Source organism: Macrobrachium rosenbergii, chromosome 8 (genome assembly GCF_040412425.1).
Source record: "Macrobrachium rosenbergii isolate ZJJX-2024 chromosome 8, ASM4041242v1, whole genome shotgun sequence".
Taxonomy (NCBI): Eukaryota; Metazoa; Arthropoda; class Malacostraca; order Decapoda; family Palaemonidae; genus Macrobrachium; species Macrobrachium rosenbergii.
This window is the reverse complement of record NC_089748.1, coordinates 68,525,416-68,548,713: the sequence shown is the minus strand read 5'-3', so window position 1 is coordinate 68,548,713 and position 23,298 is coordinate 68,525,416. Positions and strand designations below refer to the sequence as shown.

Below are 23,298 nucleotides of genomic sequence, written 5' to 3'. Positions count from 1 at the left end.
TACCCCCAGTCGGCGTCTTCTAGGAAGACGCCGGTATAATGAAGGGTGAGTGAAATACCACTACCACAGAAATAAACTCGAAAGATCTCTCCTTATCAAAACCCCGGAAAGAGCGGTGAGCCGTTACAGCCCCACACTCAACACCCGCCAGGACGGCGACACCAGCGCCACCTACTTCATTCCATTTTCTAGCACGTGATAAATTCGTTTCTTTTTGTGTCCTCGTCCCCTTTTTGGATTGTTTTCATCATCTACAATGGCATCGAGCACCTTTTCCATCTCTAAGTTAAGTACCATCTTCTTGTGGGGTTTTTGTTCTGTTTTTATTGGCTGTTTTGGTCTCTGTTTTCATAAATATTGAGATCTTATTATGACGCCACGGCGTCCCCGCCAACCATGTCGACCCTGGGCGACTCCTTCTGTTCTTCGGTTGGAGTTGTCTCGTCGTTATAGAAAGATTTTAACCCCTTGATTTCCTTCCTGGTGGTTCCTGCGGTGGCTCCCCTCCCTTTTTAGTTTTTGAATTGCATTATCGGCCTATCGGCCTTTATTAGGGTGATGCCCCGTCCAAGTACCCCAGGTTGGATTCATTTTTCATTTTGGTCTCAAGTAGGCTATTATTTTATACTTGAAGATGGTGCTCTTCTTTTATTTTTAGTATATTTATTTATTTTTTATTGTTTTTTGGTTGTGTGGTTTGCCTCTGGTGGTAGCGACAGCCCCAATCGGCCTCTCCCCCGAGGTAGGGGCTACGTCCCTAATGAACTTAATTTGATTTTGATTGTTTATGTGTGATGGTATTTTGTAGTAAGCTCCATCCCTTGCCCTGGGTGCGGAGATCAGGTTGAGGAGTTTTGGTTGCTGTTTCCTCCGGGTCGTTTTTGGTGGGTAGAGTGAGCCCCTTAGTTCTCTTCCTCCATTTGGGGAATCGAGTTCTTTGGATGTGTTTCCTCAGGCTAGTCGCCTCCTTAACCCCCTTCTCGATCCGGTTGGCTCTCGGCACAAAATTTCTCTCCCTGCTGCTTCCTCCTCCCCTTTTACACTCCTTCCTCTTTCCTAACCTATACTAGGTTAGGCTCCATATTAGGCTTCGCCAAGCAAGGAGTTGGGCTTGGGTTGTGTAGCTCCCTGGAGTAGGCTACCCTTCCAAGTTCATTTGGAGGGAAGGATGCAGTTGAGCGGGTGACATATGTTTCTCCCTGTCTCCTGTCCCTTCCGGGTAGCCTACTCCTCTCCACTGCTCCACCCCTCCCTCCCCCTACCCCCTCAGCCTTGCGACTCGAGTGCGGGTGACGCTAGATGGCGTTTCTCCAGTTCAGGGACTCCTCCTATTGGTAGAGGATTCGCTCCCTCCCATACCGTCCCTAGCTTCGCTGTGGTGGGGGGTGGGTGGTTTGTTTGCTCAAAAACGTGTTCGAATCATTCTCATACCTCTCGTCTCCCCGTCGGGCTCGTAGTTAGGGTGATATGTGTTGCTCCGTTTAAAAAACGAACATATGAGCACTTTACCCGTCTTGTTTCTCCGGCGGGAGGTAAGGGTGGGAAGTTTCTATATCACGTAATGTGAGGAGCGGACCCCTCCGGTCTCCGGAGTAATTACCATCACTTGTTATTATTATTATTATTTTGTTTTTTAATTTTAGATAAATCTGTTTATCCATATATACGTGAGTCCGGTCCTACACCCGGGGCTCCGCCGTTATTTTTCTGGCAGCCCTTATGGTTAGTTCCTGGTTTCTCGTTCCTTCATTCCCGGAGTCCTCCGGTCTAAAAAACCCTTACCTTCCACTCTGTGCATTTAGAGCTTATTGGCCCAATTTATGATAAGGAGTTCTTCTCTGCCGGAGTATTCCGGTTGTAGTTGAGATTTCCTGGCCTTGCGAATGGGCTTTAGATTGCTTAGAGTGGTGAGGTTCATGTACTTTTATATTTACAGACTGTTCGCTGTGAGGAGCCGGGGTGTACCGCCTCCTTCAACAACCCTCCCGGGCATGTAGTATGCTGGACCACGCTGGTTGTGCGGTCCAACTTGACAACCTGGTTGTTTGGCACCCCGATGGTTGTGAGGTTTGCTTTTGCTCTCTGCTCAACCATCCAGGATGAGTCGGTAAGTGACAGTCTTCCTTCCCCGGTTCATGCTCCTCATGTTGTATATTGTTTATATTCCGGTCTGACTTTTCGTTCCTAACTAAGTGCTGGTTTCCTTGCAGGCGGACGAAGCTTCCAAGAAGTCTGCCTTGGAATCCCTCCGGGCCTGGGTGGCTGGGTTCGGCAGGAATGTTCCGTCCGGGAAGCCCTACGTCCTCGACGCCAGGTTGAGGACTTGCTTTACCCGGCGCACGGGTGCGGCTGCAGTGCCTGAAGATCTTGCCACCCCAATCATCCAACAAACCGGGATGCGACCCAGCCACCTCAAGTGGATATCCTAAACGTGCTGAAGTCTCGGAGGATGTTGCCTTGTAAATCTCAACCTGGAACCAATGAATATCGGAGCCGGACCAGGTGGTAAGTGGTGAGGTAAGTGAGGATGTTGGGCGGGCCCCTTTGTTTGACTCCCCTACTTCATCAGTGTCTTCATTTGCAGGTTTTGTGAAGTCTTCCTCCTTGGGTGATAGAGCTCCGTCTGCTATCCCCAAGTTGAAGTTGAAGACTTCATGGAAGGCGGGGCTACAAGTCCTCGACTTCCAAGAAAGCATCGCCCTTCCCCGTCGAAGGCTAAGGTTTCAGGACCGGTAGCCTCGGGAGCAAATCTAGTTCCTCCGGCAAAGGCGTGAGTAAGGGCTGCAAACCAAGCCCTCCTCCTTAACTCTTTCGATGCACAGGCTATTGCCTCTGAACTTTACAAAAAGTTTATGGAGGACCTAGATTCTAGGTTTGAAAAAATCACCGATAAGTTTGCCAATTATGACAACATACTGGCAGGTTTGGCTCGCCAACCTCCGGCAGAACCACAGTATACTATCCCCGACACGGCGGACCTCCGCCGCGTTCGATGTCGGTAACCCTTGGCGCTTCGCACTCCGGGCCATCCAACATGATGGCAAACTTACAGTGGAGGGTCTGGGCACGAGACGGTTGGAGGAATTGGAGTTCTTCCCCCCCGATCTCTTGCCCCCTTATCCAGGCTTCGTGAGGCTCACAGAAGAAGCCTGGATTCGGTCGAACAAGGTTCCTAGGAGACTGTCATCATCCCTAGGACCAGGCTCAGTCGGCTCTCCCTGCGCACTCTGGACGGAGTGGCAGGCAGTAAACAGGAAATTGACCCCTTTCAAGGGCAATTTTACGATGTTCGCCCTGGGAAGACCTTCCCACTCCTTGCATGGACAAAGTTGCTCTGGCTACGGCCCGAGCATGCTTTGAAGGTAATCCCTTACCACAATTAAGGGAAACAGATCCTACTTCCCTGGTATTCCCAGGAAGTAATGAGTTCTGGGTGGACGCCCCGTCCACTTTCACCGTCGGGAAGCTGGACCCCTCTGCGCTTCCCACGCAGTTTAGTGAACAGCTCCCTAAGCTGCCGGAATCCTTATTGAAGGCGGAGTTTGAGGCCCGGACTAAGTTAGCCTGGTCCTGAGCTCAGCTGTCTTACAGAAACTACTGCCGTCTCCTGCTCAGACGAACCCATTTTCCAGGTTCTAGCTAAGTCCTTCCTGGCGAGCTTCCAGTCGGACTTGCATGAGTTCATCATGGCCAGACTGGAGTGCAGGAAGTTCATCTTTGCTGATGCTTACTATCCGCCACGAGCCTAACAAGCTCGTTAAAAGCTCGATCTGGGGACTAACCTCTTCCCTGAAGACGAGGTTACATCCGTTATGTCTGAGGCTGCACGGGCCAATCAGAGTCTGCGCGCTCGCTGGGCATTTCCGCTTAAAAAGCGCAAGACCCCAGAATCGGCCGGCCCCCAGACGAGAGGAGGCAAACGCTTCAGGAGGCATAAGAGGCCCCATCAGGCGGTAGTCCAAGCCGTCCGGGGTCTCGGCAGTGGCCCAACCATTCACTTCTAAGGCCCACCCCAGCAGTACGTGTTGGTCCAACCAGCGGCGCCCTCTTATGTGTCCTCACCAGCATACAACCCCCACATATGAGGGCCGTGGGTTCTTTCACGGCCTCAATAGGGTTGCAGGGGAGGAAGGGGCAAGGTCCCCACAGAGGAAGGTCTAACACCACCCCAAGAGGAAGACCTGGACGTGGTAGAGGGAATAAACCCGCTCCCTCCCACTGAGAGAACACAGGTAGGCGGTCGCCTGTATTGTTCAGGGACCAATGGACCTTCAGCCCTTGGGCACACAGCATTGTGTCAAAGGGACTGGGGTGGAGCTGGATCAAGAACCCTCCCCTCTAACCAGATTTTACCAGCCACCCACATCAATCCTACAGGATTAACAGAATTGCTCAACAAACGAGCAATAAAGAAAGCAAGGCACCTAAAGTTTCAAGGCAGGCTATTCACTGTTCCCAAAAAGACTCCGATCAGCAAAGAGTGATCCTGGATCTGTAGGCTTGTCTAAATCTCTACATAAAATGCGACAAGTACCCGCATGCTTACGGTAGCTCAGGTGCGGACTCTACTTCCGCGTGGGGCCGTCACCACCTCTATCGATCTTTCAGACGCTTATTATCACGTGACCCGATTGCGGAACTTCTCTCAGTTCCTCGGTTTCAGACTCGGGAATCAAGCCTACCCCTTCAGGGTCATGCCCTTCGGTCTGAAACATTGCACCCAGGGTATTCACCAAGCTGGCGGACACGGTAGTACAGCAGCTCCGGTCCCAAGGAATTTCCCTAGCAGCGTACCTGGACGATTGGATAACCTGGGCACCAACTGTTCCGGAGTGTCAGGAAGCCACGTCCATAGTCATCAATTTCCTAGAGTCACTGGGTTTTCAGCTGAACAGAGAGAAGTCCCGCCTGACTCGGAGTCCCGGTTTCAGTGGCTGGGTCTCCAGTGGGATCTGTCCTCCCACACGTTATCTCTCCCGCCTCCCAAGAGGAAAGAGATAGCATCTATCACCAAGAGATTTCTCAAAAATCCATCGGCATCCCGTCGATCCCAAGAAAGAGTCCTCAGGTCTCTTCAATTTGCCTCAGTGACAGACCTGCTCTTGAAAGCCAAATTAAAAGACATAAACAGAGTGTGGCGGAGTCGAGCAAATGCCAAGCTCAGGGACAAGGTCTCCTCTATCCCTCGAATCTTAAAGACAAGACTGCAGCCTTGGACCACAGTCAAGGGCCTGTCCAAAACAGTTCCGCTTCAATTTCCCCCTCCGGCACTAGTTATCCACACAGACGCTTCTCTAAGCGGCTGGGGGATATTCACCAAAACAGAAAGTACAAGGAACGTGGTCCACAATGTTTCAGCAGTTCCATATAAACCACCCTGGAAGCTATGGCGGTCTTTCTAACTCTGAAGAAAATCAGCCCTCCCAACCGGATTCATATCAGGCTGGTGTTAGACAGCGCAGTGGTAGTTCATTGCATCAACAGGGGCGGCTCCAAATCAGGTCGAGTAAACCAAGTAATGGTAGCTATCTTCTCCTGGCGAACAAGCACGGCTGGCACCTGTCAGCCACCCACCTAGCGGGAGTCCGAACGTGGTGGCGGATTCCCTGTCCAGGACTACCCCGTTGGAGACGGAGTGGTCCCTGGATGCGGAATCTTTCAAATGGATTTGCCGGGTTCGGGCCTCCAAGTGGATCTGTTCGCAACGGAGAGCAACTTCAAGCTCCCCTGTTACGTGGCCCCCAACCTGGACCCTCAGGCGTTCGCCACAGACGCAATGACAGTAGATTGGAACAATTGGGAGAAGATTTATCTGTTCCTCCAATAAATTTACTGCTGAAAGTATTACACAAACTCAGGACATTCAAGGGTCAACCAGCCCTAGTAGCCCCTACTGGCCGAAGAGCAATTGGTTCCCTCTCCTTCAGGAACTGGGATTACGGAGTCTTCAGATTCCCAAGCCCATTCTGACCCAGACAGTACAAACCAAGACTGTGTCAGCTTCTCAAGGATTCAGAATGCCCTAGTTTTATGGACTTTATAAAGTTCGCAGCCCAAAAAGGAGCGAACATTGACCCTGTCAACACTCTGTTTTAGAATCAGATAAAAAGAGATTCTACTCTTAGACAGTATGACTCAGCAGTCAAAAATTAGCCTCCTTCCTGAAAGCATCTGAAGCCAAAATCATGACGACTAATTTAGGAGTTTCCTTCTTTAGGTCACTGTTTGAGAAAGGCCTGGCTCCCGCCACTATTACCACAGTCAAGTCGGCATTGAAGAAAGTATTTCTTTACGGCTTTAAAATCGACCTTACAGATTCCTATTTTCATCCATCCCCAGAGCATGCGCTCGTCTGAGACCAGTATCACGTCCACATTCGGTTACGTGGTTTCTCAATGACGTCCTTAAGTTAGCATCAGAGTTGGATAACTTCCATTGCTCTTATCAGGATCTGTTAAGGAAGACTTTATTTTTGATTAGCTTGGCTTCAGGTGCTAGAATCTCAGAGCTGTCGGCTCTCACTAGAGGTGATAGTTTTGTTAACTTCCTCCCATCTGGAGGTCCTCCTTTCCCCTGACCTAGATTTTTAGCTAAGAACAAAGACCCACAGGACAGGTGGTCTCCTTGGAAGGTGGTGCCCTTCCTCAAGACCAATCTTTATGTCCAGTTTATACACTTAAGAACTCTTAAGAACTCCACAGAGTAAGTCGGGTCCTCTTTTTATCAGGGAGAAAGGTGGTACTCTTTTCTGAACGCTATAAGGCAACAAATTCTGTATTTCATTAAACAAGCCAAGCAGACTCAGTTCCTAAAGTTCATGATATTCGAGCAGTTGCTACTTCTATTAATTACTTTCATAATATGGACTTTTCAGAGTTATCAAAATATACGGGTTGGAAATCACCTCTAGTGTTTAAACGCCACTATTTAAAATCGCTCAAGCCCTGAAATATTCTACAATAGCAGTGGGAAGTGTCATCTCCCCACCTTAAATAATCATTTCCTTATCCTTTCCTTTCCCCCCCCCCCCGCCTGCCTCATTTACTTCCTCTGCTTATTCTCCTGGTTGTTTATGCCTCACTGCCTAGCCCCTCATATTGATGTATCTTGTATCTACTGATGGAAAAGTGTAATCTGACAAGCCATAATTGTTTTTTCTCTTACGGGTACTGGATTTGGTTTTATTTGGCTCCACATACCCCAGATATGTGTATGTGTTAATTTTCATTAGTCTTGTCTCTTACGTGTTTAGCCTAAGTTTACGTGTGTATAGTATTAAGGTTGTATTCCAATTGTTCTGTGCACATTTCATGTTTCACTTACCTTTAAGTAATTTTAAGATTTTTGGGTTTTTCCCCCCAAGGGGGACCTCCCTTGTTTTATAGTGCTAAGTTTTTGATGTGCCTTAGATTTAAGATACCTTGCTTTTAGTATTCTTGCTTCATGAAAGAGATTCCTTGATTAAAATTATTTTCGTTACAATTTTTGCATTTTCTTCAGATTACCCCTTTTTTCCTAAGTAGTGGCAGTCTTGGCATGATTCTCTATCACTATTTCACCGGCTGACACGGGACTGGACTCAGAAAAGGGATTTTGACAGAGGAAAAATCTATTTCTGAGGAAGGTCCCATGTCACCCGGTGACCCTCCCTAACTCATCTAGTACTCCCCTACTTGCACATGCCAAGTCTGGGGTTAGTGCTAGCATGGAATGAAGTAGGTGGCGCTGGTGTCGCCGTCTGGCGGGTGTTGAGTGTGGGGCTGTAACGGCTCACCGCTCTTTTCCGGGGTTTTGATGAGGAGATCTGGGAGTATATTTTCGTGGTAGTGATATTTCACTCACCCTTCATTATACAGACGTCTTCCTAGAAGACGCCGACTAGGGGGGTAGTAACCCAGCTTTCCTGAAAGCTCTTTTTCTCTGGTATATCTAGCATTGTTATACCTAGAAATTCTGTGCTGTAATGGAATTTCACCGGTGACACAGGACCTTCTCAGAAATAGATTTTTCCTCTGTCAAAATCCATTTTTTATCGAAAGAGCGACTATTAATAAGCCACATGAGGCGGAACTTGACGGAGGTAAAACCGACGGGTGTATATGAAAACCTACAGATTCATCAGGTAGCCTGCTTTTCAGGAGAGCATAGCGCATAATATAATACCTGCCGGGTGCCAACCGACTAATAATAAGCCAAATGAGGCGGCGTTTGGCGGAGATAAACCGACTGGTGTAAATAAAACCTACGGATTCATCAGTAGCCTGTGGAGAGAGCATAGCGTACTTTTACAACCTTCCGAGCCAAGAATAAGTCGCATGAAGCGGAGTTTGGTGGAGACGAAACCGACAGGTATATATAAAACCTACGGGTTCATCAAGAAGTCTGCTCGGGGGAGCATAGTGTACTTCATAACCTTCCGTACAAACTATAAAATCTCCAAAACAGACTGCGACCGGAATGGGAACTATAGACTCCGTGATCGCTGGTTTGTTGCAGGATAGCGAACATTCCTGCACTTGACAAAAACCAGCTGAAAACGTATGAGAAAAGGGCATGCTGGAACGGATGCCGGAGCAGAGTACCGTAGCAGCAGACTTAGCCTAGTCAGACCAGGAAAACCCTGGAGAAAACCGAGAGAAAACCGGGCTAACAGGACAAAACTCATAGACATAAAAACAGAGTCAACGGAACATTAAGAAGTGATCATGTGTTTGAACAATATGTGGGAAGGTTATGAACTGTTCGAAGTGGGCGCACTCGAGCCAAGAGAGGAAAACCCCGGAGGAGGATATCCTGAACTAAGTGATAGCGTGTGGGGATAAACATGACCGCTAAAACACTAAAACCCTGGAGCAGTAAGCAAGGAGAGCGCCCAACAAGATAACTTCTCAGAACACCTAACAGGTAGTAGCAAAAGGAGGGGGAACTGTTGAAAGTAAATAAAACAGAAGACAGTTGTTAGGTGGAAAACGCTAACTGGCCTCGTATGAGATCCCAACAGTGAGGTGCGAACATGTAGGAAGCACCACGAAGGAAACAGTCGACGTAAAAGGAAGGGGGAAGGATAGGCCAGGAGGTTGGTAACCCAAAGTAGCGACCAGGGGTGGGACAGCACTCCCGGGCGCCCAGAGATTCTCATAGATCCCCTCACTATGTAAGCTGTGTTGCACGACAAGAGCGAGAGAAAGGAGAGGAAGGGCAAAAACCTCTACGGCCAGGAGAGCAAAGAAAGATTGTCTGTGAACAGGAGTGGGAGAGCACTCCTGGTCACCTCCAGGTCCAGGTGGAGTGCCAACTCAAGACACACCGAGGGACAATCAATCAATGCAGAGGGAGGGGATGTAGGCTACAACATAAAATAAGGATAAATTGCTCTCAAGCCTTGGAAAGTTAACAAACCAAGGGGAGAGAAGAGCAAAGGATAAAAGGGAGAGAAGGGGATTCTCAATACCACAAAAAATATATATATAGTCGGTAAAGAAGTGTGAACAGGGTGGGAGAGCACTCCCGGTCACCATTGGTAAGCAACCCAAAGAAGGATTGAACTAGGATAGGCTACTGAGGTAAACCCTCGCTATTCCAGCTTAACTTATTAGGAATATTAGCCTAAGTGAAAAGCCAGAAACAGGGGAGAGGGTGGACGAGGCAATATATCCAAGTCAAAACCAAACAAAGGGAAGCACCAGACATAAAACACACATGTACCGAACGAGATCACAGACATGAAACTCATACGTACAGATCGAGATCGTCCCTCCCTTAACGATTTTTCCCCGAAGGGAAAAAGTGTTACAGCCAACCCCTAGGCTAACCTAACTGAGGCGATGTAAAGGAAGGAAGCCTAGGGGGTAAAGGCTAACCAATAACTCAAATAATTCATAATAAAACAAAAATTTTCTATAAGGTACATGTAGGAGGATAGGCAGGCCCAACAGGACATGAACGTGAAGGGATATGACCGACCTCCAGTTAAATGAAAGTACCCCAAATTAACAAAATTCAGAAGCATCCAAGCACAAGGTCAAAAATTAAATGTACCAATGAAAATCATGTTCCCATACGCTTAGAGAAGTGAGTCTAAAACAAGGCAAAATAAAGCCAAAATAAGAAGCGAATAGGCCCGAGGGGGAACCACGTAGCCTAAACAGCAAGACAGCACTTGACCAGGAAGGGAACACAAAATTCACAAAATAAACAAAATTATAAAAACAAAGTAAAAACAAAGTAAAAACCGTAACAGTACCAATGAAAATAAGATCCCCAAAGGCTAAAGAAGTGAGGGACAAAATAAAGCATAATGAGGCCATGATAATAGCGAATGGGCTCGAGAGGGAAGCTCGTAGCCTAAATGCTCAACAGCACTTCTAAGTAATGAAGCCACGATAAAAAGCGAATGGGCCCGGGGGTAGCTCGAAATAGCCTAAACGCTAAACATCACTCTTTAATGAAGCCATGATAAAGGCGAATGGGCCCAAGGGTAGCTCGTAGCCTAAACATTAAATGTCACTCTCGAGAATGAAGCCATGATAAAAAAGCGAATGGGCCCAAGGGGGTAGCTAAAGTAGCCTAAACGCTAAACAGCACTTCTCGTAGTAACTGGGTACAGAACAAACATAAAATTAAACAAACCCACTAAAGTTAGGGATCATTAATTGGTAAAATATCCCAAATAAAAAGGGATACTAATAAATAACACAAAACAAACATGCCGACCCAAGACCAAGGGAGGTCAAGAGACGCCGTGAGAGGAGATCGAGACAGGCGTTATAAATCCCTTTTAATTATTAAACTAAAGGAAAATAAGGAGCCTCAATCGCCTAAAAACAATAAAACACTGGTACTCAAGTTTTGAAGAAGAACCTTGCGAGGATGCCATAAAAATCCAAAATAGAGCACAAAATAAGGATCACAACGAAATTACGTGTGAACGAAAACGTATTTGCTAAAAATGGAATGCGCTAGTGTTGCCTTGTATACAGTCCCGAGTAGTGCATGGGCTTGTATCGGCACCTCTCTCGTTGGGACTTTTGACATTGGGAATCTCTATAGGATAAGGTTCCGTGTTTTTGTAGTTCACCCTTTTCCATACACGACTCCATCTAGTGGAGCTCGCTCTGGGTAGTAACTCCAGCATTTCATTTAGCTTTCTCTGGTATCTAGCAACAGGATTACCCTAGAAATAAGTGCTGAATGGACTTTTTCACCGGCTGACACGGGACCCCGATCCAGAAATCACACTTATTACTCCTACAGGTAACACACACACACTCTGATCATCATGCACAACCAAATACATTTGGTTGGAACAAAACTTGTTCCTACAAAGCCTAAAGCTTTTATCTCTCCTTGCCATAGATGACATAATGCAAAAACCGAAAACCAGCATAATACTGTACTGGAGAAAATCAGCCAGAAAAAATGAAAATGATTACTGTACCTCCAATTCACAACATATGCTCAAGGATATGGCAGAGAGAATTCCGATAAGGATGTAAACATTCAAACACCACTTGGTGGGAACCAGGTGATTATTGACAGTCCATTCGGGTCAGCCAAGCATCATCCTTCTGTTTACTTTGAGTGAAGATGTAAACTAATCTAACAGTATGTAAGATTCATCCAAATTATGAAAGGCTCTGGTTTGTGTACCAAAGGAAAATACAATTTTCTTCAAAAATTTGTTGTATTCTTTATGCTGCAATGTCTTCTAATAGTTCTGATTGGACTCTTGACCTTGTTTTACATCAGAATGCAACTGCACTGAACTAGACTGTATATGGAAAAATAAAGTCTGCAGTAGTAAGTATGTAGTATATTGCTATATACAGGAAGCTTTTGCCAACTTGATCAGTTGGCCTCTTCAGCCTGAAGGTTCAGGCTGAAGAGGCCAACTGATCAAGTTGGCGAAAGCTTCCTATATATAGCAACATACTACATACAACTGCAGACTTTATTTTTCCATTTAAGATCATGAGAAAGTGATGATATCAAATAAGATTGTATATACATAGACCTGTAAAACCTAAGGTAGCATTGTTGCATTAAGCAAAAATAAATACTGTAAATGTAACCCAGCAAATGCACAAATGGTACTGCATGACAATTTCATCAAGTTGATTGATTATATGATTGTTTGCTGTTGACCCATTATCACATAGGAACACTTTGAGGTCTGACCAATGTTATTTTCCTACGTCTTGAAAAATCACCAGGTAGTTTAACTAGGCTACTGTGAAAACACCTGATGTCCTGCTTATTTCACAGTATAAAACAGTGCGCATCTGTGGTATTCAACAGTTCACTTTGTAGCCTCATATGGAAAACACTAGACACAAGTGAGGACAGATGGATTTCCAGATACAAAGTAGTAATAAAACTTGCCTTACCAGGAAGATTTAACTGTGAATACTTCCACCAAAATTTTCCTCTGGCAAGTGTTTTTACATGCAGCTGTCACAAGGCTAGCACAGTATTTGCGTCTTCATCTTCCTTGTTACTCTGTATGACCTTTAGGGTATCTATAGTATATTTTTAGAATAGCAGTGACAAAGAAGATAAATGTCAAACAAACTGAAATTTCAAAGCAAATACCGTATATATTATTTGATAATGTATTTCAACACTACTTTATCCTAACATAATTCATCTTAGCCCTTTGACATGATCGTTTCATTAGTACTTCAAAGGTAGATTTGTAGAATTACTAGATATTTCCATAATTGGTACTGGAAAACTATATCATGGTTACTGGATAGGAAGCAAAGAAGAAAGAGCAGTATTTGAGAGTACCAACAGCCTGGATACAGAGGAATAGACTGCTGGATTACTGGTGAATAAGAGCAAATCATTAGTAAATAAAAAGCAAAATATTTGGTGTTTTAAAACCTGTGATAACCTGTGCAGCAGAGACAAGAACACTGGGAAAAAATTTAAACTCTGAAGAGGTATGACCACAAAAGGCAGAGATTCATGGCTGTGTGCACAGGGGGTAGTGTTGCAAATGAGGAAATAACTAAAAGATTAAACATTTACAAACTTGTGAGAGATTTACATACAAGATATTGAAATGGCTTGGGTACTTATTGAAAAGGAAAGGAGCAACCAGGGATTCAGAAATATGAAAGTGACAAGGTGGCAACCACAGAAGTAGCAAAAGCTACAAGGTCTTTGAGAAAGAGCACACAAAAAAAAAATCATAAAACACTTGAACTGACCATTTGTGGGGCTAATATATGCATGGGGAAAAAAAGAGAGAAGAATAAAAAAGTTTAATAAATAGATTAACAACATTAACAATTCATTGTATCACAGATGATAGTCTTGAGCACTGTATCTTGTAAAGGTAAAAAGCTCATTTTTAGTGGCATATAAGCAAATATATCTATAAATTTTTTATCATTATTATGATGATTTCAACAAGAAGCATCACTCTGTTTTATTCATTAATTATATAAATATATACACAAACTGTATATATTCAACATTTGTTACAGTATGTACAGAAAAATGCATCAAGAAAGCATCACAATAACATGCATAACAAGATTTCAAAGCAAGTAATATTTTAGATGTATCAAAGAACATCTAAGACTTTAGATAATTTCACCTTTTATACCATTTTCTACCTAATATATTTTAGATGTATCAAAGAACATCTAAGACTTTAGATAATTTCACCTTTTATACCATTTTCTACCTAACTTTAACTTTGTAAAAGTTTCCTCATTTAAAGCATTCAGTGTCTCGACAACAGTCCATTTATTTCGAGGATCATTTTCTGTGAAAGGATCATCTGTCCTCACATCAATATGTTCATATTCAGTTGGTACAACAAGCCTATAGGCATGAAGAAACATTCGATAAGGAAAGAGATCACGACGATTTGAGTAAGTGAAGTCTCCAACAATTGTGTGGCCAGATTCTGAGAGGTGAACACGAAGCTGATGCCTCCTTCCAGTGATTGGCTTTAGTAGAAGCTTTGTTGCTGGATAATCTAAAAACAGATGGATTGGGCATGAAAACCACTAAAACACTGACAAAATCTATTTGCAAAACACTAAAATTAAAGTTTTTGCAGATACTACCACAGAGTTACTATGTTATCAAACATTTTTTTCATGAATTTCAGGTAATTTATTAGAATAAAAAGTTTTTTTGCACTTATTTCCTTATATCAAAGAGATTACTATTGATCTGTGTATTAAAAATCTGTGAATCATATTCAATGATTTAATTAGTAAAATTCATAATCTATTAAAAAGTTGCAGAAACCTTACATGTGCAGATTAAACCTGCCTGTGTAAGAATGATAAATACAGCAACTGTGAGAGTTGAATAGCTAAACCAAACCAAGTTATTTTCCACATAAACATGAATACACAGAGCAGCTGCTTTTGATGACAAGCGTGGCTAAGTTACAATCTCAACATTCTTCAAAGTCCCAAAACTAATTACACTTGGAGAGAAAAAAATGAAATGATCAATACTAAATTTTCATAGAATAATATCTAAAACCAAATATTTAACAAGTAACCATGATTTCTGAATATTAAAGTTTCAGCAAAATCCCCCAAAATGTATCTAATACATCTTGTAATTAGAATCCAGTCTTCATAAAGCTAACAACTTACTGTTATATAGCCCTTTCTGAAGCACCAAGAGACGAGTGTGAGCTGCTTTACATCGACCAGCATAAGGACTCAATGGTGTTGCCATCCTAATCCCTTCCCATTCTTCACGAATATCATTACCTGTACAAAAGAGTGCCGCAAAGAATATTTGTCTTTTCTAACCATTACTAGGATCCTTAGCAATCCTCCATGATGGTAAATAATAACAAGAATAACTCAAGGATCACCAGGAATGAAATAAGAGAGAATATACAGTAGTAAAAAAAACTGCACCAAGCAACAGATGCACCACATCATTAATTATATTTTTCTCATTATAAATGATGTCCCTGTAGGGGGGGGTATTGCTGTCAGTGCACCTCATGCGGTGCAATGTAGGCATTACTTAAGGTTCTTTGCAGCATCCCTTTGGCCCCTTGCTGCAGCCTCTTTCATTCCTTTTACTGTACCTCCATTCATATTCTCTTCCATCTTACTGTCCACCCTCTCCTAACAATTGATTCACAGTGCATCTGCGAGGTTTTTCTCCTGTTGCACCATTAAAAACTTTTCACTGTCAATTTCCGTTTCAGTGCTGAATGGCCTTAGTTGCCCCAGTGCTTGGCATTTATGCCTAAAATCTATAATCAATCAATCATTATAAGTGAGATACAGAAGATTTTGTCAATGAAAAATTTAAACTTTAGGTGACAATATTCATTTAAATTTACAAAAGTAAAAAAAAAAAAGAAACTTAGACTTCTGTATCATACATACAGACCTCTTTTATTTTACTGACTTCAATATCTGGTATGGACACATACCAAGAGCAGAATACTGATTAAATGAGTGAATAAGCAACAAGATGATCATGATGAACTCCACTACGAGGAAAGATTCATGTCGCACTACTTGTAGACCACAAAAGTGTACCAACTGAATCCTCCTCCTTTCATAAGAGGTAGATGACTGCTTGGGAAAAAGATAATTCCTAAGCTCTTTACTTACTATTTTCATCCAAACATCATCCAGCAATAATATGGTACCAGTATGTTAATAAAGACTTTGGCATCAACTTCAATTATGTCATAAAACTTTTCATAGCTATGCAGAGTTATCTAGGAGCTTGTTAGAGTTGTGGTATTCTACTATCAATACCTACTCTGAACATAGCACCATAAGTCAAATCAACTTACTATAAGCATGTGATACATGTGCTGGATGCAGAATGGCCCTGTTTGCAATGCTCTTAAGGTTAAGTAGTAATATAAAGGTGATATTAGGAGACAGTGAACTATCTCACAGCCCACAACTAGTAGCACTACTAAGAATGCTGACTTATCTCCAACAACCTGCATTAACAATTCAAACAAGAAATTCAATCTAAATACTAAAAACATACACAAAGATTCAATCTCTTGCATATCAACCCATGTAAGATCTTAATCCTGTGGATCTAACTTGCAGGCTCTGGGGATCACTTGCCTTAGCCAAAACAGGATGATATTCTTCACAAAGATGTAGCTTTGTCTTCTACTAAAGAAAGAGGGTCATGAGCATTGTCTTTCATACCAAATCTTTCAGATTAGTAATTGAAAAAGGTGCTTTCATGTTACTCTCTCTATCCAGAGCCTGAATTTTCACTAGTCTCCTGTCAAAGATGATCACAACAACCATCATTTCATTTGGGTTATTTCACCCAACAGCCAGTGTAACTTGCTGACATGCTTTAATAATGTAAAAGTTAACAAAGATTCCCATCAATGTGATAAGATGCAAGACAAATCTCCACTCTTCTGTTTTCTGTACTTTCTGCTTAAATACTAATATGGTCTCTATCTTCCCCCTATACCTTTCTCTAAGGTTTTCTGGGCTTTCCTGACAATCTTCTTTCTGCTACATAATGTTCTCTTTGCTTCCTCATCACAAGCCTAAATCATCTGAATCTTTGAGACTGGTGTGTTTGCAAGCCTCTGGTCACTACATCTCTTTGCAACATTTTTATTTATACTATGACACCATTAAAGCAATGAGTCTCAGCTTCCAGTAATCAAACCTCTTCAAAATCTCTTCCATCTTTTATAATAATGCCTATGTATTTGCATCATAAGTTTTTTCTCTGTTAACAAATGGGAGATTTTTATACTGTAATCTAGCAATCTCTCAACACTTCATTCATACTGATATTTTCTTGAAACCTTTTCAATACCTCTTTCACAGTCCATTATGCCCTCAAGGTAACAGAAATGTTCTACTTCTTCTCAAGTCTGTCCTTGCACTATATCACGCATCACCTCTCTCTCTTCTTCACCTGTTCGTCATAGGAGATTTTGGGCATAAAATCCCCTTACTCAACTTAAACTTTGAATTCATCCCTAAACCTATCGCACAACACCCATGTGGCCACCCTACTGACAGTATATTTTCGATTGCTTCCTTAACACTCTCCATAAGCTTTGATTACTGCATACAGTATTAACTTTCAGTCCTCTTCTCTATAGCACTCTTCCATATTTTAAAAATGTCTGCAACCTATTACTTTTATTCTTCTTATTGTTGTATTAATCCTGACATTGTGAATTTTATTTAATGAGGACAAGTTAAATAAGAGGCCTAAGAATCAATCTGAAGGTTGTTCATTTGGGAATCCTTTCTGTAGTCCTCTCCTAATTTTATGTGGCCTCAGTTGAAGTGAAAATTGTATCCGGTCTGCAAATATATGTACTCCTGTTTATTGATATGGGACTATCCCTTGATGCTCTTCACTGCAGCAGGGAGGTTCATCCCATTTCCAACCTTGATGACCAGGTCATACATCTGTTGTGGTCCAACTTGAAGAGATGAGTCCAAACTGACCAAAATGTGTCTGGTACCTGCTTCTTCCAGTGCAGATCCATGTTGCACGGCTTGGTGGCTATTGAACTTGATCTTTCAAGGTTTTTCCTGACTACATTCTTGCTGACAGGCTCCATGCAAGAGCCTCTGTAACTGGGTCCAGGCTGACAGAATTACTGCTAGCCATGTGTGCTGTAAAAGTTTAGCCATCTGTGTCATGGAAACTTTCATCAAGTACACAGATTTGTAACTTGCATGACAACACTCCTTCCTGCTAGATTAATCGAAACATCCAACTAATACATCTTAATCAAAATGAATATCTAAACATCATTACTTAGATCATCCTGATCCACTTCAAAATGATAATTTTTATAATAAAATTATTTGGATACTTACCTGCTGTTGAAGTTAGTGGTCTGGTTAAACTACTTTAATAATAATAATAATAATAGCTTATATCTTAGTGGCATTAGGTGCAATCAGCATCCAAAATAAAAATAATATAGCTTGGCTAACCCGCTAGGACTGTCTCTGTAATCACCCGTTTCCAACCAGGAGGCATTGGAATGTTTACATTCTTGTCAGAATTCTTCATGACCACCCACTAAGATGTGGGAGACTGGTTGGGTTCCCCACTTTAACAGGTAAGTATCCAAATAATAAATTTTATCATGAAAATGATATTTTTATGATAAAATAAAGTTTGTTCATACTTACCTGGCAGATATATATATAGCTGTATTCTCCGAAAGGACCGACAGAAATTCAAAGCTTACGGCACATGAGATGGGCCAGGTGGTTAGTACCCATTCCCGCCGCTGGAAGCCGGGCATCAGAACCATTCCCATTTTTCTATTCAGATTTTCTAGAAACTAGAACTACTGTCTCCTGAGGGGAGGAGGCGGTACTATGATTATATGTATCTGCCAGGTAAGTATGAACAAACTTTATTTTATCATAAAAATATCATTTTTGTTCATGACACTTACCTGACAGATATATATATAGCTGAATCCCACCATTGGGTGTGGGAAGAGACAGAATAGGATTTGAAACAAAACTATGTAGGCGATTAGCGCCTTGGTTCCTTACCTGTTAGCATTGCTGACTTCGTGATTACTGTCACCCAAGCCTGCTTCTGCTTTACTAGAAAACTCCAGCGAGGTAGTGAGACCTATAAAGCTGGTGGAATCTAGATGATCTGTCAACGGGGGCGACCACAATGTGACTAGACCATATGACCTTACTTTGAGGGTAAGCGACAAACTAACAACCACCTGACCAAGCCTAGTTACGTCAAAAAGATTAACATAAACTAAGGACTGGGGCGACCACCACTGGGGAGACCCAACGACCATAAAAACAACACATAAAATATTTAAAAACACACCAAAACAAAACTAAAGGAGAGGATGTGGAGTCGCTTTCTGTCCCAAGATCGTATTTGCGGAAACGTAAGGTCCCAGCCGCACAGCAATTCTCGCAGGACGTCTTCACTTCTGTGAGATAATGAGAAGCAAAAGACCGAATTGTAGCCAAAAGTGGCACCCAGAATGTCATTGAGAGACTGGTTTTTCTGGAAGGCCCCTGAGGAGCAATGGCTCTCACTGCGTGAGCCTTAACCTTCAAAGTTCTCAAATCTTCGTCTAGCACACTGGAATGGGCGTCTATGATGGTGCTTCAGAAAGACGCCAGGGCATTTTTCGAGAGGTATATCAGGCCTCTTAACGGAGCACCAAGATTGCTAGAAGGACCTCTACAATCCTGGGTCCTCTGCAAATAAAATTTTAGAGCCCTGACAGGACACAGGGTTCTCTCAGGTTCTTGTCCAGTGATGTTGTCAAGCCCTTAATTTGGAAGGACCTGGGCCAAGGGAAGACGGGTTCTCATTCTTAGCAAGAAAATAGGGCTCAGAGAACAGACAGCATCAGGGCCTCTGAAACCTATAATCTTGCTGAACGCTTGAAGTTCACTAAACTCTCTTCGCCGTCGCCAGAGCAGTTAGGAAAATAGCTTTCTTTGGTTGTCATCTTTGAAGGAAGCAGAATTTAAAGGTTCAAACCTCTCTTTCGACATCAGGAATTTTAGAACACATCTAAATTCCACGAAGGTAACTTAGGGGAGGCTACCTTAGACGTCTCAAAAGACCTAAGAAGATCATGAAGGTCTTTATTGTCCGATAAGTTCAGGCCTCTATGCCTGAAGACCGTTGACAGCATACTCCTAGCCTTTGATGGTAGGGACTGCCAGGTTCAAATCCTTTCTCAGATAAAAAAGGAAGTCCGCTATCTGGGAAAGAGAGGTCGTGGTGGAGGAAATTCCCTTAAGTTTACACCACTTCCTGAAAATGATCCACTTGGACTGGTACACTGCGCTGGAAGAGGCTCTCCTGGCGTTAGCGATCGCCTTAGCCACTGGTCTAGAAAAACCTCTCGCCTGAGCAACTCCGATAGTCTGTATGCAGTTAGACTCAGAGCGGGAAGATTTTTGTGGTACCTCTCGAAGTGGGGTTGTTTGAGAAGATCTGTTCTCAAAGGAAGCGTTCTTGGAAAGTCCACCACGAGAGACATGACCTCTGGGAACCATTCTGCTGAAGGCCAAAAAGGAGCGATTAAAGTCATTCGTCCCTTCTGAGGCTACAAACTTTCTGACGACTTCCCCCAGAATCTTGAATGGGAAAGGTACAGATCTAGACCCTTCCAGTCCCAGAGAAAGGCATCTATTGCTAGGGCTCCGGGTCGAGAACTGGAGAGCAGTAAAGGGGCAGCCTTGTGGTCCTTGAAGTCGTAAAACGTCCACCAGGGGCGTCCCCAAAGCTTCCAAAGATCCTGACACACTTCTGCGTTCAGAGTCCATTCTGTTGGCAGAAGCTGATGTTGTCGACTCGAGAAGGTCGGGCGTGCATATTCTCGACCCCTGCTACAAAACGCAGTGAGAATCGTCACCTGGCGAGAATGTGCCCATAGCAGGATCTCCTTGGCGATCAAGAACAGGGACCGAGAATGAGTACCTCCTGTTTCTTGAGGCACGCCAGGGCGATGGCGTTGTCGGAGTTGACTTGAATCACCCGACCTGCAACTTGATCTTCAAGAACTGAAGAGCCAGGAAAATCGCTTTCAGTTCTTTTAGATTTATGTGCCAGGACACCTGTTCCCCTTTCCAGGTGCCTGACACTTCCTCCCCTAGTGTTGCTCCCCATCCCGACATGGACGCGCCGGAAAACAACACTAGGTCGGGGCTCTGAAGATAGAGAGAGACCCTTCTGCCAACTTTAAAGGATCGAGCCACCACCGAAGATGGTCCTTGACAGAGAGAGAGATCCTGAGAGACTCGTCTAAGTCCTCCTTGTTCTTCCAGTTGTCCCAAGAAAGAACTGTAGGGTCTGAGATGCAACCTCCCCAGGGAAACAAACTTCTCCAGTGATGAAATGGTCCCCAGCAGACTCATCCATTCCCTCACCGAGCATGTTTCTTTCCCCAGGAAGGCTGAAACTTTTACTTGAAGCAGTGCTGCTGACGTTCCTGGGATGGAAAGGCTCAAAACCCGCTGAATCCATCCGAATCCCCAGATAAAGAATGGACTGAGAGGGATCAGATGCGACTTCTCTAAATTCACAAGAAGTCCCAGGGACTTTGTCAGTTTCAAAGTTGAATGCAAGTCCTCCAGACACCTTTGTTCCGATGTGGCTCGGATGAGCCAGTCGTCTAGATAGAGCGATATCCTTATGCCGGGCAACGTTCCTCATCAGGACTGTGAATACCATAGGAGCTGTACTCAGTCCGAAACAGAGAGCTCTGAACTGGTACACTCTTCCCCCAAGGACAAACCTCAAATACTTTCTCGACTGAGGATGAATGGGGACATGAAAATACGCGCCCTGTAGGTGAGAGAGACCATCCAATCGCCTGGTCGCAGTGCATTGATAACCGACTGGGGCGTCTCCATTTTGAACTTCTCTTTGACGACAAAGTTGTTCAGTCTGCTGACGTCCAGGACTGGTCTCCACCCCCCTGACTGTTTTGGAACCAGGAAGAGATGATTGTAAAAACCTGGAGACTCCAGATCCAGGACTCGCTCTATGGCCCTCTTCTGGATCATTTCTTCCAGCAGATCTAAAAGGATCTGTTGCTTCTCCGGATGGTAAGAAGGCGACAGATCTCTGGGAGTAGAGGACAGGGGGTTTTGAGGAACGGGATCCTGTAACCTTTTTTTGATTACATTGAGGACCAGGAATCCGCCCCTCTTACTTTCCAGGCTTCCGAAAAACAGGAGAAGCCTGGCTCCTACTGGTGTCTGGAGGTGAGAAAGTCACTTCTTGCCCCTTTGGGAAGAAGGGGCTCCGCCTCTGGAGAGACCTCTTCCTCGCGAAAAGGGTCTAGAGGAGGAAGATCTCCCACGAAAGGGCTTCTGTCTCTTCGGGGAAGTCCTGCGTAAGACGTAGAAGGGACACTAGGGCGTCTGGAAGACTGAGCAAGGAGATCCTGAGTAGCCTTCTCCTTAAGGCTGGAGGCGAGATCCTTGACAAGCGGCTGGGGAAGAGATGGCTAGAAAGAGGGCAAAAAGTAACTCAGCCCTCTGAACAGGAGAAACTGACTTGGCAGCGAAATTGCAGTACAAAGCCCTCTTCTTTAGGAGGGTTGTACCAAAATGTGAAGCCAGTTCATCAGCGCCATCCCTGACGGCCTTGTCCATGCACGACAGTACACTGGACAGCTCCCCCAGAGAAATAGAATCCTGACCTACGAGTCCTTAAGTCCAAGGCCCCAAGCACCAGTCCAGAAAGTTAAAAACCTCCATAGACTTGAAAAGGCCTTTCAGATGGTGGTCGGTCTCAGAAAGAGTCCAAGACACCTTCGCCGAAGAAAGAAGAGACCTCCTTGACGCATCAACGAGGCTCGCAAAATCACCTTGAGAGGAAGAAGGAACTCTTGAGCCAATTTCCTCTCCCGTCTCATACCACATTCCAGCTTTCCCGCACAATCTAGACGGGGGGAGAGCGAAGGAAGATTTCCCTTGAGACTTCCTATCTTCCATCCACGCATTGACTCTCTTGAGAGCTTTTCTAGTAGCCAGAGAAGTCTTCATTTGTAGGAAGCCGGGCGATTTCCTCACCTTCGAAGAAGCTAACTGCGAAGGAGGGGAAGAGGAGCAGAAGGCTGAAATTTATCAGAAAAAGCTCCTTAAGCATGCTAGCCAAAACCCGGTAGTCGGAGAAAGACGAAAGAGGGGGCTGTTCTTGTTCTGCAGAGTCCGACTCCTGAGACAAATCAGCCTCTTCGACAGGAGCGACAGGAGAGTCTTCCGGGGCTAGAGAGACAAAAGACCTTTGGGTCCCATTCGGCCCAGAGACCTCTTTCGTGGGAAGAAGCCGCAGAAAATTCGGAACAACTTTCGTACAGGAGCGCCCTGCCGGCGCCCTGACGAGCGCCCTGAGGAGCGTCTGGCGACAGCGCCCTGATGGCGTCCTGCTTCATAAAGCAGCCGGCGTCCTGAAGAGCGTCCTGTCTCACAAGCTGCCGGCGCCCTGGCGAGTCCTGGCGAGCGCCGCGAGCTTCTTGACGAGAGTCCTGAAGAGCGTCATGCAGGGATCGGGAATAACGAAGCGTCTGGGGAGCGTCCTGCGAGCGTCAAAACGAGCGAGAAGCAGGAGGAGAGGCAAGAAGAGCGTCTTGGCGCGAACTCTTACTAGCGGCAAGCCTAGCTGCAAGAGGGCGTCCTGATCAACCAGCGAGTCACGACGGGGCAAGGAGAGCTGATGATCCGCAGAGAACGATGAGGGCGACTACGAGAAACCGCAGGGGGAGAGACGAGCGAAGAGAAGGAGAGGGAGACCTCTTAGATCTTTTTTAAC

General features: G+C 44.4%; 1 protein-coding gene across 6 annotated transcripts in view; it reads right to left on the bottom strand.

Annotated features, from left to right (window-relative positions):
- Nucleotides 1-13,256: 13,256 nt before the first annotated feature.
- The window catches only part of LOC136840951 (RNA pseudouridylate synthase domain-containing protein 1-like), a 28,255-nt gene continuing 18,213 nt past the window's right edge, over nucleotides 13,257-23,298 (bottom strand). For 3 of the 6 annotated variants that reach the window (XM_067107935.1, XM_067107931.1, XM_067107934.1), the window contains exons 5-7: nucleotides 14,631-14,750; nucleotides 13,697-13,993; nucleotides 13,257-13,625 (exon numbers count right to left, since the gene is read on the bottom strand). In XM_067107935.1, coding sequence (XP_066964036.1) covers nucleotides 13,603-13,625; nucleotides 13,697-13,993; nucleotides 14,631-14,750 — 440 coding nt within the window. In that variant the 3' untranslated portion in view covers nucleotides 13,257-13,602. Of the gene's footprint in view, nucleotides 13,994-14,630; nucleotides 14,751-23,298 lie in introns of all 6 variants that reach the window. The other 3 variants (XM_067107930.1, XM_067107933.1, XM_067107932.1) reach the window with 1 other exon arrangement.